The following is a 15773-nucleotide window of genomic DNA, read 5'->3' on the forward strand; positions in this document are numbered from 1 at the left end:
TCTCATTTTGAGTTGATTTTATAGTGAAGTTTACAGTATATGAATAGAAAAAAAAGAAATAAAGGGGTAATTCCACTGAGTCTTAGAGTATTGATCAATTAATCAAACAACATTCAGTCAGCATAACCACTAACTGACCTCTATATTTTATAAATATATGGCCTTGATTATATAATTCAGATTTATTTATAAATACAATTAAGTAAACCGTCATTTAAATCAGAGTTCATATCCAGATGTGATGTATAGGGTTCTGTTGAACCAATAATATCTACTGGTTATCTCAGACAAGTTGTGGTCAAGTGGGTCATTTTAATCAGTAATAATGACTTTAGACAATGTCTGACCATTTACAGGAAGCCTAGCTTAGATTCCCAAGTGATATTTATCTCAGTTTTCTCTAATCAATACATAAATGGAACAATTTATCAGATTCACTATTTCTCCTCTGTAAGAACAAATTACTGCTGGTAGATAATGTTAGATGATAGGCTGATAATCTTTGAATGATGTAACATTGGGACTGGAATGGTCATATAGATTGTGATATATAATGTTTAGGTTCTTTAAGGTAAGGCATTTTAGTATTTTGTAAACATGTTAAATACCTGCATGCCCCCACTCCCCATTTCAATTCAAAAATTTCTGTTTTGAATGGCATATTTTCAAATTAATGGCAGTCAACAGGCTTTGATTCTAATTTTTTTGTAATATGGAACTTAAATTTTCCTCACTAAAAATAGCAAAATTGCTGAATCAGCATTTTTTTAAGAATCTAATTTGCTCAGTTATAAAGAATATATAGTTTTCATATGATACATGTTTAATTTAGAACCTACGCCTACCTTTATGTGCATCAATGTTTCAGTCATGGGGGTTGCCGTTAAAAACCTATGCCTTTTATAGCAGTTTATTTTTTCCTGCTTAGTTTATTTATGTGAACGTAGTACCTCTTTGCAGGATTGATCTAAGATGTATCTTTATATGTTACTGTACTCTTTGAAAGTTGCATTATTATGTGACCCCTTGCTTAATATTTTGTGCACTTTTGGCAAACAAAAGCTAAGATTATCTCTCTAATTTTGTTTGAGTTGGTTGTTTTTGTCTAGATGTGAGAATTGCTAATTAGATTTTGTAGTAATATAGGACTTACGAGTTTTTTAATAAAAAATCTATAGTTGCTGAAAATGTCATTTGGGACAAAGTTTCGCAACAATAACTCTCCGCTGAAGGATACTTATTGCTATCATTACATTGTCACAAGAGAGCAGAGAAATTCATTTTCTTAAGAAATGCAATCATAGAAAAGCCATCACGTAAAAAGAGTACACATATGTTACCAAAGTTTAAGAAGAATCGCGAAAGAAAACATTCTTTGTTATAGTGAACGATCGGTATAAGATTCAATGTAGTAATCATCCAATCAGAGGGAAATTAGAACACAATCAATTGTGCAATCAACAACGCTGACAAGCAAAATGACAAATGAGAAATGTACACTTTCTAGAGCAGATTAAATAATAGTAAAGAAACGTGTTGCCATCCCTTACGATGGAGTTTATAATCAAAATGAGACACATTAAAAGAAATAAAATCCATTTTTGATGGGATAAATATAGGTGAACGATTTTCTTCCAGACCATTTATTTTGTGGATAAAAGGATGATTTTTTATTGCATGAACATTTAGGTGAATAGATTTTCTGATTGAATATTAATATTTAAATTATAAAAGGGTATAATTTCTCTTGTGTAACAGATTTGATTGAAAACAGTTCCTTACAAATAAATTCTGTTGCATACTGATGTTATTATAGTCACTATTAGCTGGTTTTTATTGGTTGAAATTGTTATCAATTACCTTTGATAGCCGATTAACAAACAATTTTATTCTAAACCTTTTATTTTTTTGGTTCATGTATATTAAATGTTTGTTCCTGACGGTTTTTTGAGACAAATGCAGAAATAGCAATTGCTTAAGTTATCCATTGTTTTTATGTGGACCATAGGTCCTTTCTATTGCTTTATTTGATTGTCATTGTAGAAATATTGTACTATTATGGTCTAACTGTGATGGCGTTTCATACATTATAATGTTTTGTTGCTTTTCTTGTATGAATGTTTCAAATTTGATAATGTCATGATGTTGTATAGCTGACTATATGATATGGGTTTTGCTCATTGTTAAAAGCCATGCGGTGACCTATAGACTTGCTTATATCCACATCGTTTGGACTTTGGACTTTGGTGTATTCTCTTTGGCAATCATACCATATCTCCATAAGTTATTTGCCTAATGCTGTTATGATATAATCCCTTATATCTTTTGGATAGACCAATCTGTATTATGGGATGCATAAATACCGTGTCACATCAAAAGGCATAAGACCTCGTTTGCTATAGATTCTGGTACTGAAATGACCACTGTTGTTATTAGTCCCCTACCGACGAAGTCAGAGGGGACTTTAGGTTTGCACTTTGTCCCTCTGTCTGTCTGTCTGTCTGTCCATCTGTCAGTCCGGCAAATCTGTTTTCTAGACTTTTTTTCTTCATACTTGAAGATATTGATTTGATATTTGGTTTATTGTTTTATTGCGACAAGTTACAGGTCAAGATCAATTTTCACAATTTTAGCTTTTCTTTTTGTTCAGTTAAAGCCCTTTCCCTAGAATTAATTTTTTTATGAAATACTTATTAATTAGTAGATTTCTGTTCAAAGGGAAATAACTCATTTTTTAAAAGATTTTTTGGATTTTTTTCCTTTTCTTTGGTAAATTGTGTGAAGAATTTAGTGGTAGGTTTGTTGGTCATTCTTGAAGATATTGATTTGATAATTAGTATATAGTTTTATCATGACAAGTTACAGATCAAGATGGAATTTTGTTCCAGTCTGATAATTTTGTGCAGAGTTATGGTCTTTGGACATAGAAAATTCACTTAAATAATCAGTTTTCAACAGTTTTTTTTCTTCATGCTTGAGGATTTTGACTTGATATTTTTATGTAGTTTACACCATGACAAGTTATAGATCAAGTTAGAATTTCGTTCCATTACAATGAATTTCTATTCGGTAGGGGACTATGTATTGCCATGCAATACTCAAAGAATGCTTGTTCTACATGCTCTTTAGATCCTCTCCTAATATCTATAATATACTGTGTCAGTAGACCTCGTTTGCCATAGATTCTGGTACTGAGATGACCACTGTTGATATTCTACATGCTTCTGAGATCCTCTCCTAATATCTATAATATACTTTGGATTTATTTATTTTGGTGGGTACCTGTGAATTTTTCTGGATTAAGGAATAATTGTATTTTAGTGGATACATATATTGTATTTGATTTTGTAATTTTACAAAAGTCTGCATACAAACCTTTAGAAAATTTGTACTTCATTGAACATTAACATTTGTTGGTCACCTGTACTAATGAATTCACAGTAACTTAAAGTTAGCTGGTCTATCACATTGGACAGCCTCTGTATATGAATATGAGAATTTCAGATATTTAGATTAAAAGCAATTTCTGTCTTTCTCTATCAATAATATTACTGATATTTCCATAATTTCAATCGGCTGATGAGCTAAATGATTATTTTTATTTGAAATAATAATTCTTATCTTAATTATGATAACTCTGAAATTCCAATGAACAAAAATGTTTTTGAAGTTGTATTTTGAAGAATTTACCCTTTGTTTGTCTTGCCAAAGAATTTGATTGAATTGTAATACAATTGTATAAGAAGTGAGGTTAATTTACTGGAGAAAAAAATAGAATTTTTCTGTATTAAAGATAAAATATCTTATTAATTGAATTATTTACATAAAAATTGTAGCTTTGATAAAGGTTATTATGTAAATGTTATTAATCTAAGAAAGAATCCTATTAGGATGATTAGCATGATTAGGATTCAGATGCAAGACATTGTTAAATTTATTGTTCAGTCAGATATCTAAATTACATTTTCTCTATAATGAGACATTCCTTGACGAGTCGAGCATAGAAACATTTTTGTTTCGGATTCAGACCCAACCCGATGCAATGTTTTCAATATCTAGTAAAGAAGTCTGCTAAAAGAAAGTATTAGGGCCGTCATCACATCAGGTATCCCGATCTGAAATCTGTGGATGGATCCGAATCTTGAGGAGTAGTTACACTTTTTTTAGTGCACTGATTCAGAAGTAAAATCTGATTCCTACAGGAAATTATGCTCCGTGGGAATCAAATCCATATTTTACTTACTTGATCATGGTTTGTATTTATTGTGTAATTGCTCCTCAGGTTTCCCACAGATTTCAGATCAGGATATCCAGTGTGTTCATGAACTTCCAAGAGGTAACGTTCTTGTGGTCCATGTTGAAGTCTTCACTGTGACTTTGAGATGAAGAATAGCAGTGAAAGTATTGTTCTTTCTTTTAGAGTTTTGTCAATTCTTTACAGGGATTTTGTGCCATGAAATAATACACATGTTAAAATTGTTTCCACTATACCTTTGTATATAAGACTGTAATTTTTGTCATCATTGATCTGTTATTTTGCAGGTGATTGTGTCATAAGATAATTTCCCTTAAATTGTCTCTCACATTTTGTTATTAATTCTACAGCTTGATTAAGAAAAAGTCTTATTATTCAAATTGGTCTAAGACTAAGTGATAAGGAATTCTTGTTGACATATAAACTCATAATATTGTTTGTGAAAAAGAGTTATTACCCTTCAGTTCACAAATTTGACCTATTGTTACCCTGGACGACTAGGAAATATTTCATGAATAGATTTAGTAGGATGGCTCTTAGTTTAAAGTTTTCATTGTTTGTGTTTGTCTTTTCTTCTGTTTTATTAGAATAATTGAGTAAAATTGACCTCATTTTAGTTGGTTGATTTTAAGTTCTTCAACGCTTATAACGCTTTTTATGCAAATCAATCATTTACATTTTTGTTGTTGTAGAAAAGGAGGTTATTATAATATTTTATATTATTGTTTAATATGGATTTGTTAAACTAATGTAGTTTACATGTAGATTAGGGATTTAATGTCCTCAGATCTACCAATGAGATTAGTTCTGCTACACATATTTGAATACATGATATTATAGAGGTTTAAAACATGTTTCCAGTACGATGACATCCCTATTCTAAAGCAAATCAGGAAATGCTTTTTTGTACCATGATTATTTAAATTGGTGGTTATTTTTAAGAAGTGTTCATACAGAAATATAGAGTCTAGATTTTTTCTTTATAATATCCTACAAATAATGATACTTTTTACATCATAAACTGTTCATGTGTGAGATAAAATTCTTACAACTTATCAAACCAATTTGAATTTCATCGACAATTATTTAAACAATAAAGTGAAAATAGCTTGATTGAGACGACTTTATCTTGAACTGATCAGAATACCTCACAGCAATTTCGCTTTTCAACACTTGTCAATTTGCAAGAAAACTGGTTAACAAATATTTACTTTATAAAATAAAATGCAAAGTTAGAAATAACTGAAAGTTTTTATTTATTGCTAAAATTGTGAAGGGAAAGGTTTTTCTATAACAAAAACTCATATTTTCAATTTTGAAAGTGTTATATAATTATACAGGATTTCCTCAATTGAAATAGCAATAAGTTATCTCCCATTTTTGTCCATTGTTCAACAATCGCAATAAGTTATCTCCCATTTTTGTCCATTGTTCAACAATCGCAATAAGTTATCTCCCATTTATGTCCATTGTTCAACAATCGCAATAAGTTATCTGCCATTGTTGTCCATTGTTCAACAATCACAATAAGTTATCTCCCATTGTTGTCCATTGTTCAACAATCACAATAAGTTATCTCTCATTTTTGTCCTTAAATGTTCAACAGTCACAATAAGATTAAGTACACACCAATATTTCCTAAGTTACTGTATTTGAACAGTAACAGTATTGTAAAATTTAATATGTAAGGTTATTATAAAAAAAGAAGATGTGGTATGAATGCCAATGAGACAACTCTCTATGAGAGACCAAATGACGTAAAAGTAGTCTTTTTTTTTTAAGTAGACCACTCAGTCACCCAGATACCATTACCAGAGAACAAATGACTTAGTATTAACAACTATAGGTCATCCTCGGTTTTCTTTCCTAATTTAATAGAACATTTAAATTTGATGTAAGAGGACATAATGGGTATCTTTTAAGGTGTGATAAATTGTATCATAGAGTGTCACAATGTGTAATGTTGTTGTAAAATTGAGAAATCTTGTATTGGACATGGTAGTTACAATAGCTATGTTTTGTAAACTTGTGTCTGTGTTTGTTTTAGGTGTAACGTAATGTCTCCAGTCAGGAAACAGACTAACATGAAAACATTTCCTTTTTGTGTCCATTGGAATATTACATTTTAGATAAAGTGATCTATCATGTATGATTTCTTTCATTTGAAATGTTCCAACCTTCAGACAATGTGTTTTGACCTAAAAGAATTACTGTAAATTCAGAAATTTTTGTAACGTTTCATTATTGCAAAAATTGCAATACAATCGGAAAAATAAAAACTAGTGCATTTTAAACTTTGAGAGCATTATTTGTATGAGATCTCAATAATTTATCTAATTTTTATCCATTATTCAAATATTGCAAAAATAAATGTATGCAAAAAATGCTGAATTTACAGTTATACCCTTGTGAAGATTTCCAGTCGTATAAATTTCTTAATTTCGATGCTACACGGGTTTATAGATAATTGTCTGTTTTATTAAATGTCTTTATCCTTATTTTGCAGAAGGACAACATTCTGAAAGATTTGGAGAGAGAAAGAATGCTGAGAGCTGATGCGGAAAAAAAGCTACGAGAGCTCACCATAGAAACTGACCAATCACAGTCCAGGCTGAGACACATCCAAACAGAATTTCAAAAGTAAGTTAAAGTTTAAAGATGATTTTAAAGTCCTAATGTTTCATGTGACATACCACAAATTTCAGGAACAGTAATAATCTATTTTCTAAGTCAAAATGTAACCACTTGCTATAACAATGAAGCTTTTAATGCCCCATTTATGGGCATTATGTTTTTTGATCTGTGCGTCTGTTCGTCCGTCCTTCTGTCCATCTGCCCCGCTTCAGGTTAAAGTTTTTTAGGATAAAGTTTTTGGTCAAGGTAGTTTTTGATGAAGTTGAAGTCCAAACAACTTGAAACTTAGTACACATTCCCTATGATATGATCTTTCTAATTTTCTAAGTTTTGACTCCAATTTCTAGGTCCACTGAACATAGAAAATGATAGTGCGAGTGGGGCATCCATGTACTATGGACGCATTCTTGTTTCACATCTAGGTAGGGAATGAATATCTTGACTATTGCACTTAACACAATAAACTGAAGTTTTAGGTTCAATCTCAAAAGATACAGGTTAAAACAATTGTTAAAAGCGTAAACAAAGCAGAAAACTTTTAGCACCCACTTGATTTAGAGATTAACAATCACACAAAATTGTACTCTATAAACAAAATTGATATATATTTAGAACCAATTTGTATATTTATCATAAGATATATGCTCTTTATTAAATTAGATTTCCCAGATGTTTCGTGTTAATCTTGGTATGAAAATGTGAAAAAGATATTTGACCAATCAAAAATCTGTGAAAAATAATAAATGACCACTGTGTCATTGATTAATGTTCCGCTGGCTCCAGAAAGACTGACGTTGAATAAAGGGAGATAATTACATGATCAATGATCAATATAAAGTGTAAAAATGACGATTTTTAGTAGAAATTTATGTGATATCGTAATTGTTTTTTCTATAATAAATCTGTCCACCAACGACTTCCTTTACATCTATAGTGTCAGATATTTATTGATATATTTATGTGAAATCATTTCTGATTAATATGATGTTTTTTTTTTCTATTTTTTGTTTTGTATTTTATACATCTGAAGTGTCAGAAATTTATTGATATATTTATAGAAATCATTTCTGATTAATATGATTGGTTATTTTTTTTTTTTAATGTTTTGTTTTATTGATCTGTCGATAAAATTTGTGAAAAACCTTGAATAAATATATTGTAATATAAAGCAAATTAGTATTGCTTATTAGAATATGATATTTGTAATTTTTTTTCTATTGCAAATTCAAAAGTCTTTTATAAGATGAATTGTAATGCTTTCTGCTCTTTGCATGATTAAATTAGGTTTCTAAAAAGAAATATAAGTATTATAGCATATAAATAAATTATCTATATTGAATTAATCTTATAAAAGTTGGTTTTATTCGATATTATTTTATAGAATCTTTAGAAATTGGAAATTCCATATACAAAAACTTCCTTATCCAAATTATGATCAAAATGTTTAGGAAATTCCTAATTTAGTGGGACTAAAAGTACAGATAAAAGCGATGAAATTTGCTTGTTTAAAGGGTTGATATACCAACCATCAGAGAACTGTACTAATTGGAACTTTGATATCTCAGATGACAAATCCCTAGAGACTGAAAATTGTTACTTTGTAGATTTTTTAGAAATGTTTTCCTACATTCACCATTTTCTACATAAGGATATGCCTGTGCCAAGTCAGCACTATGACAGTTGTTTTCCATTCGTTTGATGTTTTTGAGCTTTTGATTTTGCCATTTGATAAGGGACTTTCCGTTTTGAATTTTCCTTAGAGTTCAGTATTTTTTTGTTATTTTACTTTTTTTCCTAATGTCCTGAAAAAAGAAAAAGAAAATACAATACCCTTGCTTTCAGTAATTGCAGTCTCATTCAAAAAAATATTTTGTTTGTTTGGTGGTGTTTTACACCTTTCAGCTACCTTGGCCAGTTTTTTTTTTTTTTTTCGGTGGAGAAAACTGCAGTACCTAGAAAGATCTACCAATCTTTGGCAGAAAAACTAGAAATCTGTATCAATTAAGATTAGAGTCAAACTCTCAACCGTATAGTGATCACTGCAGATGACCACTCGGCCACTGAGACCTCTCAAACATATACCCAACAACTCTATTTATAGCTTAGACCACTCAGCCACTGAGCCCACTCAAACATATACCCAACAACTCTATTTATAGCTTAGACCACTCGGCCACTGAGACCTCTCAAACATTTACCCAACAACTGTATTTATAGCTTAGACCACTCGGCCACTGAGACCTCTCAAACATATACCCAACAACTGTATTTATAGCTTAGACCACTCGGCCACTGAGACCTTTCAAACATATACCCAACAACTGTATTTATAGCTTAGGCCACTGAGACCTCTCAAACATATACCCAACAAATCTATTTATAGATATTGACCAGCTGAAACAGTCTGTATTTATTATAGTTATTGCTTTTCTTTAAAAATCAGAATCAGAAAAAGATTTTATCATTCCTTTGAAATGATTTCTATACCCAATCAATTTAACCTACATAATACTCAAGTAAGGGGTTTTGTTTCTAACTTAAAATATAAAAATACAAAGATGTGGTATGATTGCCAATGAGACAACTCTCCACAAGTGATCAAATGACAGAGAGATTAAGTTCATCCTGATATGAATTTCACTTATGAATAATGTACTAAACTTTGCTGTATAAATATTTTGAAAAAAACAGTAACAACTCCACGACAAAAATGTTAACGTATTGAGTTTCTGGATTTTCATTGAACAATTTGAGGATTATAAAAACTTTTTTATTTCTAAAACTTTTAAAACAAATTTTACATGCTGGTTAATATTAGAGTTCAATGAAGCATTTTTGGAGGAAACAGTTTGTTGTACCAGATACTGATATTTACCAGATCTGGGTTTATTTTTCTTAATTGACTTAGATACAGAATTTGTAAAATAATTTATCATTTTGATGCAATAAAAGAGATGAATATCTCTACGTTATTTAAAAGGGTTTCCTAGTATTTGAGTTTTTCTCTAAATAGCATATAATTTATTCTACTTTTACGTAAATGTTTACTTTTCTTGATGGAAGAATTGATAGATTTTATATCAGAGAAATTAAACGTAAGATTCAATTTTGTCAAACCCTATTAGGAATATTACTCTGAACAGATTCGTTGATAGAAACTGCTGATTTCTCGTTAACTGAAGCAAATATCTACAAAAAATTGGTTTTCTGGATTGTCACTACAGGAAGCTTTCTGTTTTGTCATGCTCCCTTCTCATTAAAAATCTCGTTTGTATTGATTAATGACTGAAAAAATTGCTATTTACTTTTACTTCCGATATTGAAACCTAATATGTATTTAAACTCATGGGTGATGAACTATCTCATTACAAAACTTAGAATGTGTCCTTTTTATAGCAGATTTTATTTTCCTCCTTTTATATACTTTGACGGTTAAATCTTCATGTTGACATGCAATACAGTAATTATACGGGAATTTTAAAGATTGAAGATGATAGAAAAAGTGAAATCGGAAGTAAAATCAAAAAGGGTACCAGTGTATAAATTTAAAGTAAATCTAGGAACCAGTGTCCAAATTTAAAGTACATCTAGGTATAAATTGTAAGTAAATCTAGGGTACCAGTGTTTGAATTCAAAGAGCATCTAGGTAACCAGTGTCTAAATTTGAAGTAAATCTAGGAACCATTGTCTAAATTTTAAGTAAATCAAGGGTACCAGTGTCTAAATTTTAAGTAAATCTAGGGTACCAGTGTCTAAATATGAAGTAAATATAGGTAACTGAGTGTCTATATATAAAACATCAATGAGGTAGCTTGTACTAAATAGGCATGAAAACTTAAATATCCCTTAATATGGTTGTATTTATATGATTCTCTTTTGTCCACAGCATGGAACAAGCAGTTTCCCAGATGATGCAGTTTAAATCTAAGATAGATCAACTAAAACATGAAAAATCCAGTCTCTCTATGCAGTATGAGGTAAGTAATGGAACATAGGAATAATATAAAGTTTTTCTTTTTTTTATCGAAGTGGAAGCCACATCTAACTTTCATGACAACAAAATAAATTTATGTTTTTAAAATACCAATCCTAATATCACTAATACAGCTGTACCATTCCTGATATCACCAATATAGCTGTACCGTTCCTAATATCACCAATACAGCTGTACCGTTCCTAATATCACCAATACAGCTGTACCGTTCCTAATATCACCAATACAGCTGTACCGTTCCTAAAATCACCAATACAGCTGTACCATTCCTGATATCACTAATACAGCTGTACCATTCCTGATATCACCAACATAGCTGTACCGTTCCTAATATCACCAATACAGCTGTACCATTCCTAATATCACCAATACAGCTGTACAGTTCCTGATATCACCAATACAGCTGTACCGTTCCTGATATCACCAATACAGCTGTGCCGTTCCTGATATCACCAATACAGATGTACCGTTCCTTATATCATCAATACAGCTGTACCATTCCTAATACAACCAATACAGCTGTACCGTTCCTGATATCACCAATACAGCTGTGCCGTTCCTGATATCACCAATACAGATGTACCGTTCCTTATATCATCAATACAGCTGTACCATTCCTAATACAACCAATACAGCTGTACCGTTCCTAATATCACCAATACAGCTGTACCATTCCTCATATCACCAATACAGCTGTACCGTTCCTAATATCACCAATACAGCTGTACCATTCCTCATATCACCAATACAGCTGCACCATTCCTCATATCACCAATACAGCTGCACCATTCCTCATATCACCAATACAGCTGTACTATTCCTCATATCACCAATACAGCTGCACCGTTCCTCATATCACCAATACAGCTGCACCATTCCTCATATCACCAATACAGCTGTACCGTTCCCCATATCACCAATACCTATGTACCATTCCTAATATCACCAATACAGCTGTACCGTTCCTAATATCACCAATACAGATGTACCGTCCCTAATATCACCAATACAGCTGTAATATAATAAAGTGACTTCTACATGTATTTGATGTATATTCCTGTGCAAAATATGACAATTTTTTAATATTGAATCTGAATTTTGACATCAAAGGCAAGCTGAGGATCATATTTCCTACTTTTTAATAATGAATTTAATAATTTCTTATAAAATCTTTCTGAATAGAATTGTAAACTCTTGAAATAAAAAAGAAGAATATTCAATCATTTCCTCGCAAATTATCAACATAGAAGTTTGGCAATTACAATTATCAAATGATTCAATGGATTTTGAAAGAAAATTTTAGAAGAATTCATATCATTTTAGAACCTCGAAACTACTTAAATTAGTTCATATTGGACTTTAATATAATGATATTTTTATACCATTCATTGATTTCATTCTGAGCTTATTAAGCTTAATGAATGGAGAACACTCATCCATCAGTTTATAAGCCCAGAAGGAAAGTGGAGAGGATTGTTTAGAGAATGTTTGATAATATAATTGATAGTTAGGATCCTGGCATTGTAATATAATTGGGTTTTGTTTGATTTGAAAATTCTGATCTAGATAAAGAATCGCTCAAATCTTTCCTCAGCCATTAGGAAATCTTTTTTATACTGATAGAAAATTATGTTTTGTGTAAACATTTAGTGCAAAATTTGAACTGGTTCACTGTTTGTTGTTCTGTATGCCATATAAAATGATTAATGCTTAATTGGAAAAGTATGAAAGGCATCCAAAAAGTGTACCATGACAGAAAAGTGGACAAACAGAAATGGTCCCTTCTTTTACAGTGCTTTAGAAGCCCAGAAGGAAATAGTTCATGCATATTCATGACTTTTCTCAACCCTTGCCAAAAAAAACCTGAAATGAAAAGCTCATTTTAAGAAAATTTGTACTTCTAAATAATCTTTTGCAAATATTCTTCAGCCAAACATATTTGTATGAGTTACAGGCTAAGGGCAAGTGGTTTTTGGCACACACTAGTTTTTTTTGTCTCATTTTTTCCATGAAATTAAAATAAAATGGACCATAAGCAAGAATATAGGTAAACACGTATAAGTGTTACTGCAATCTATTTTCTGTCTATTTATAGAACAATTTACAGAAGTATAACAGTCACATCAGCAGTTTAGAGAGAGAAAACATCATGTTACTGAACGATGTCAAAAAGTTTGAACAACAGGTAGGTAAAAAGATGTTCTGAGGACAGGAAACCAGACTTCAAATAAATAGAAGATTTTGAAAATTGCATTCAAATTGTGTATACCTGTTATAAGTAAATGTTTGAATTACAGAGAGCATGGCAATGTGTCAGTAGTGGGACTTCTATGCATTACCATATATGTAGCTCCATAAAGCACAATTATGATCAAAAATAAAATGCCCTGACGATAGATATGAATTTATTCTAATTTGAAGGCTTAGCAAAATGGGCCAATATCGAAGTCTTGACATTACTGGTTAAATAACATCATTGACATTTTGTTATCCAAGTTAATTACTGGTACTTTTTAAGTTAACTTTCAACACAGAAGCCACAAATTAAAATCATATACGAACCAAATCGATTGTACATATTTTTGACAGTTTCAAACAAAAAATATCTTTCCAACGATTAAAACATATTATGAGTTTTAACAGTACAGTACATTACATCTGTTTAAAGTTCTACTTCTGTATTTAAAAAAATAACCACTCAATTAAAAAAAAATTGAAATCTATTTTGAAAATTTGTATCAGTTTTTCAGTGAGCACGAGTTTAAATTTTTAGAGTGATGAAAATTTAAAATAATATGGTTGAACCCCCAATCTAGAAAGCATAGGAAACTTCTCTTTCTCTAAACTGCAATACCTATGTCTTAAATGATGGGGTAACAGTTTAACTGAGTTTGGCTATTACCATAAATTTAAATGGAATTAACAGATTTAATCACTTAGGAAAACCACTTATTCTTTATATCTTAGCTTGAATTAGGTCTCGTACAAGAAGGACAATTGGCTTCTTAATAAGGTTATAGCTAGAGGGCCAGTCTACTAAATTAAGTTTAGAGCTAGAGGGCTAGTATAAAAAATTAACCCTACAAATTGTTTATAATGTAAATAACTCCTATATTTAAATTTTCACTGAGATAACTATCTGTCCTAAAGCAAAACCATCAAAATGTTGACGATTTTTAAAAAACTACGTCAAAAATTTATTTACACCTGGCTAATATATAGATTGTCCATTGTCAAACAACGAAATTGGAGAAAATTGGCAAATGACCGATACATGGGAACAGTCAAGAAATACAATATCATTTCTGTATAATTTGTTATTATTGATTGCAGGATTGTTTACCTTTTCAAACAAATTTTAACAGCTTGGGGTGAAGATCAAGCAATTTGAACCTGATTTGTTACTTTTTAAAGCAATTTTATACACAAATTATGAATAATAAGGTCTGAAAAAACGTTCTGTTGACTCTGTGACTCCAACGTCAGTTTTCTGTAACTTTTATGTGGTTAGGATTTATAAAATAAAATTGTGGATTTGGATTTTAACTTATCATTTAAGGTAATATTTTTGATATTTTATAAGATGATTTATATGAATTGAATTAAGCATGATATTTTTAAATTACAAGGTGTGATAACAGATTTCTTGGTTATAATATTCTTCTGAAATTTGTTTGCTTTTAATTTACAATGATATTTTGTATAAGATTCAGAAAATACAAAAATAAAACCAGTTCATTCAAGAACACTTATGTCACAGTATGCAGTTTTGATGCCATAATCTGCACAACCATCCACAATTAACCCCAGCCCTTATGCCCTCACCCCAATTGTCCAAAAGAGGTGGATGAGGATCTTAGAATGTTAGGCCTTAATTTTGCATTATGTTACCTATAACCTATAGTTACACACAAGTGATACTACTTATCAGCATAAGTTGCAGACTTTGGTAATTAAACAAAATAAAATGACAGTTTATTTTTACATACAAAACGAAAATAAATTATCATTTATACTTATCGTAGCTGTAAAGATGTTTTTCTAGAAAGCATTTGTTCTGGGAAAAAAAGCCACACAAATTTTTCATTACAAAAATCTATTAATGTAGATACATATATTTAATAGATTAATTTTGTAGATTCAAAAATATATTTATTTTATAGATTTATGAATATATTAATTTTGTAGATGAGTAATGGCACAGATCAGGAGAGAACTAAGTTACTGTTAGAACGACTGAAGATGTTAGAGGCAGAAAACTCGTCACTGGTACTAGAAAATGAACAACAACGACAACAGTATGAGAAATGTCTGGATGAGATTGCTAACCAGGTGGTACAGGCATTACTCGCTCAAAAGGTACGATTCAAAATGTTCAGTGATGGTAATTGAATATAATCAGGTCGTATAGGCATTACTCGCTGTAAAGGTACGATTCAAAATGTTCAGCGATGGTAATTGAATATAATCAGGTCGTACAGGCATTACTCTCTCAAAAGGTACGATTCAAAATGTTCAGCAATGGTAATTAAATATAATCAGGTCGTACAGGCATTACTCTCTTAAAAGGTACGATTCAAAATGTTCAGCGATGGTTATTAAATATAATCAGGTCTTACAGGCATTACTCTCAAACGGTACGATTCAAAGCCTTAAGTGATGGTAATAGAACGTACAATTGATTCATTGTTGTTCATTGGATACCAATTTTCAAGGGGAAATACAAATTTTAAGTTACTTTAATTGGAGCAAATGATGCAACCACAAAATGACTAAACTTGCAAAAAATTTAAACAGGTTTCTTTTCAATTGAAACTGATCGAAGAATAAAGCAGCAATTAAAACAAATCATTTGTTCCACGAGAAATTTATAGACCAACACTTTTGTCC

At 30.7% G+C, this 15773-nt stretch overlaps 1 protein-coding gene across 8 annotated transcripts in view; it reads left to right on the forward strand.

The window, feature by feature from the left end:
- Positions 1 to 15773, forward strand: part of LOC127717649 (uncharacterized) — a 144631-nt gene that overhangs the window by 106930 nt on the left and 21928 nt on the right. For 7 of the 8 annotated variants that reach the window (XM_052223380.1, XM_052223379.1, XM_052223381.1 and 4 more), the window contains 4 exons: positions 6762 to 6895; positions 10776 to 10866; positions 12979 to 13068; positions 15072 to 15242. In XM_052223380.1, the coding sequence (XP_052079340.1) occupies positions 6762 to 6895; positions 10776 to 10866; positions 12979 to 13068; positions 15072 to 15242 (486 nt within the window). Of the gene's footprint in view, positions 1 to 6761; positions 6896 to 10775; positions 10867 to 12978; positions 13069 to 14358; positions 14443 to 15071; positions 15243 to 15773 lie in introns of those variants that run through there. The other variant, XM_052223386.1, reaches the window with a different exon arrangement.

The sequence above is a fragment of the Mytilus californianus genome, unplaced genomic scaffold (genome assembly GCF_021869535.1).
Source record: "Mytilus californianus isolate M0D057914Y unplaced genomic scaffold, xbMytCali1.0.p SCAF_10, whole genome shotgun sequence".
NCBI classification, from domain to species: Eukaryota; Metazoa; Mollusca; class Bivalvia; order Mytilida; family Mytilidae; genus Mytilus; species Mytilus californianus.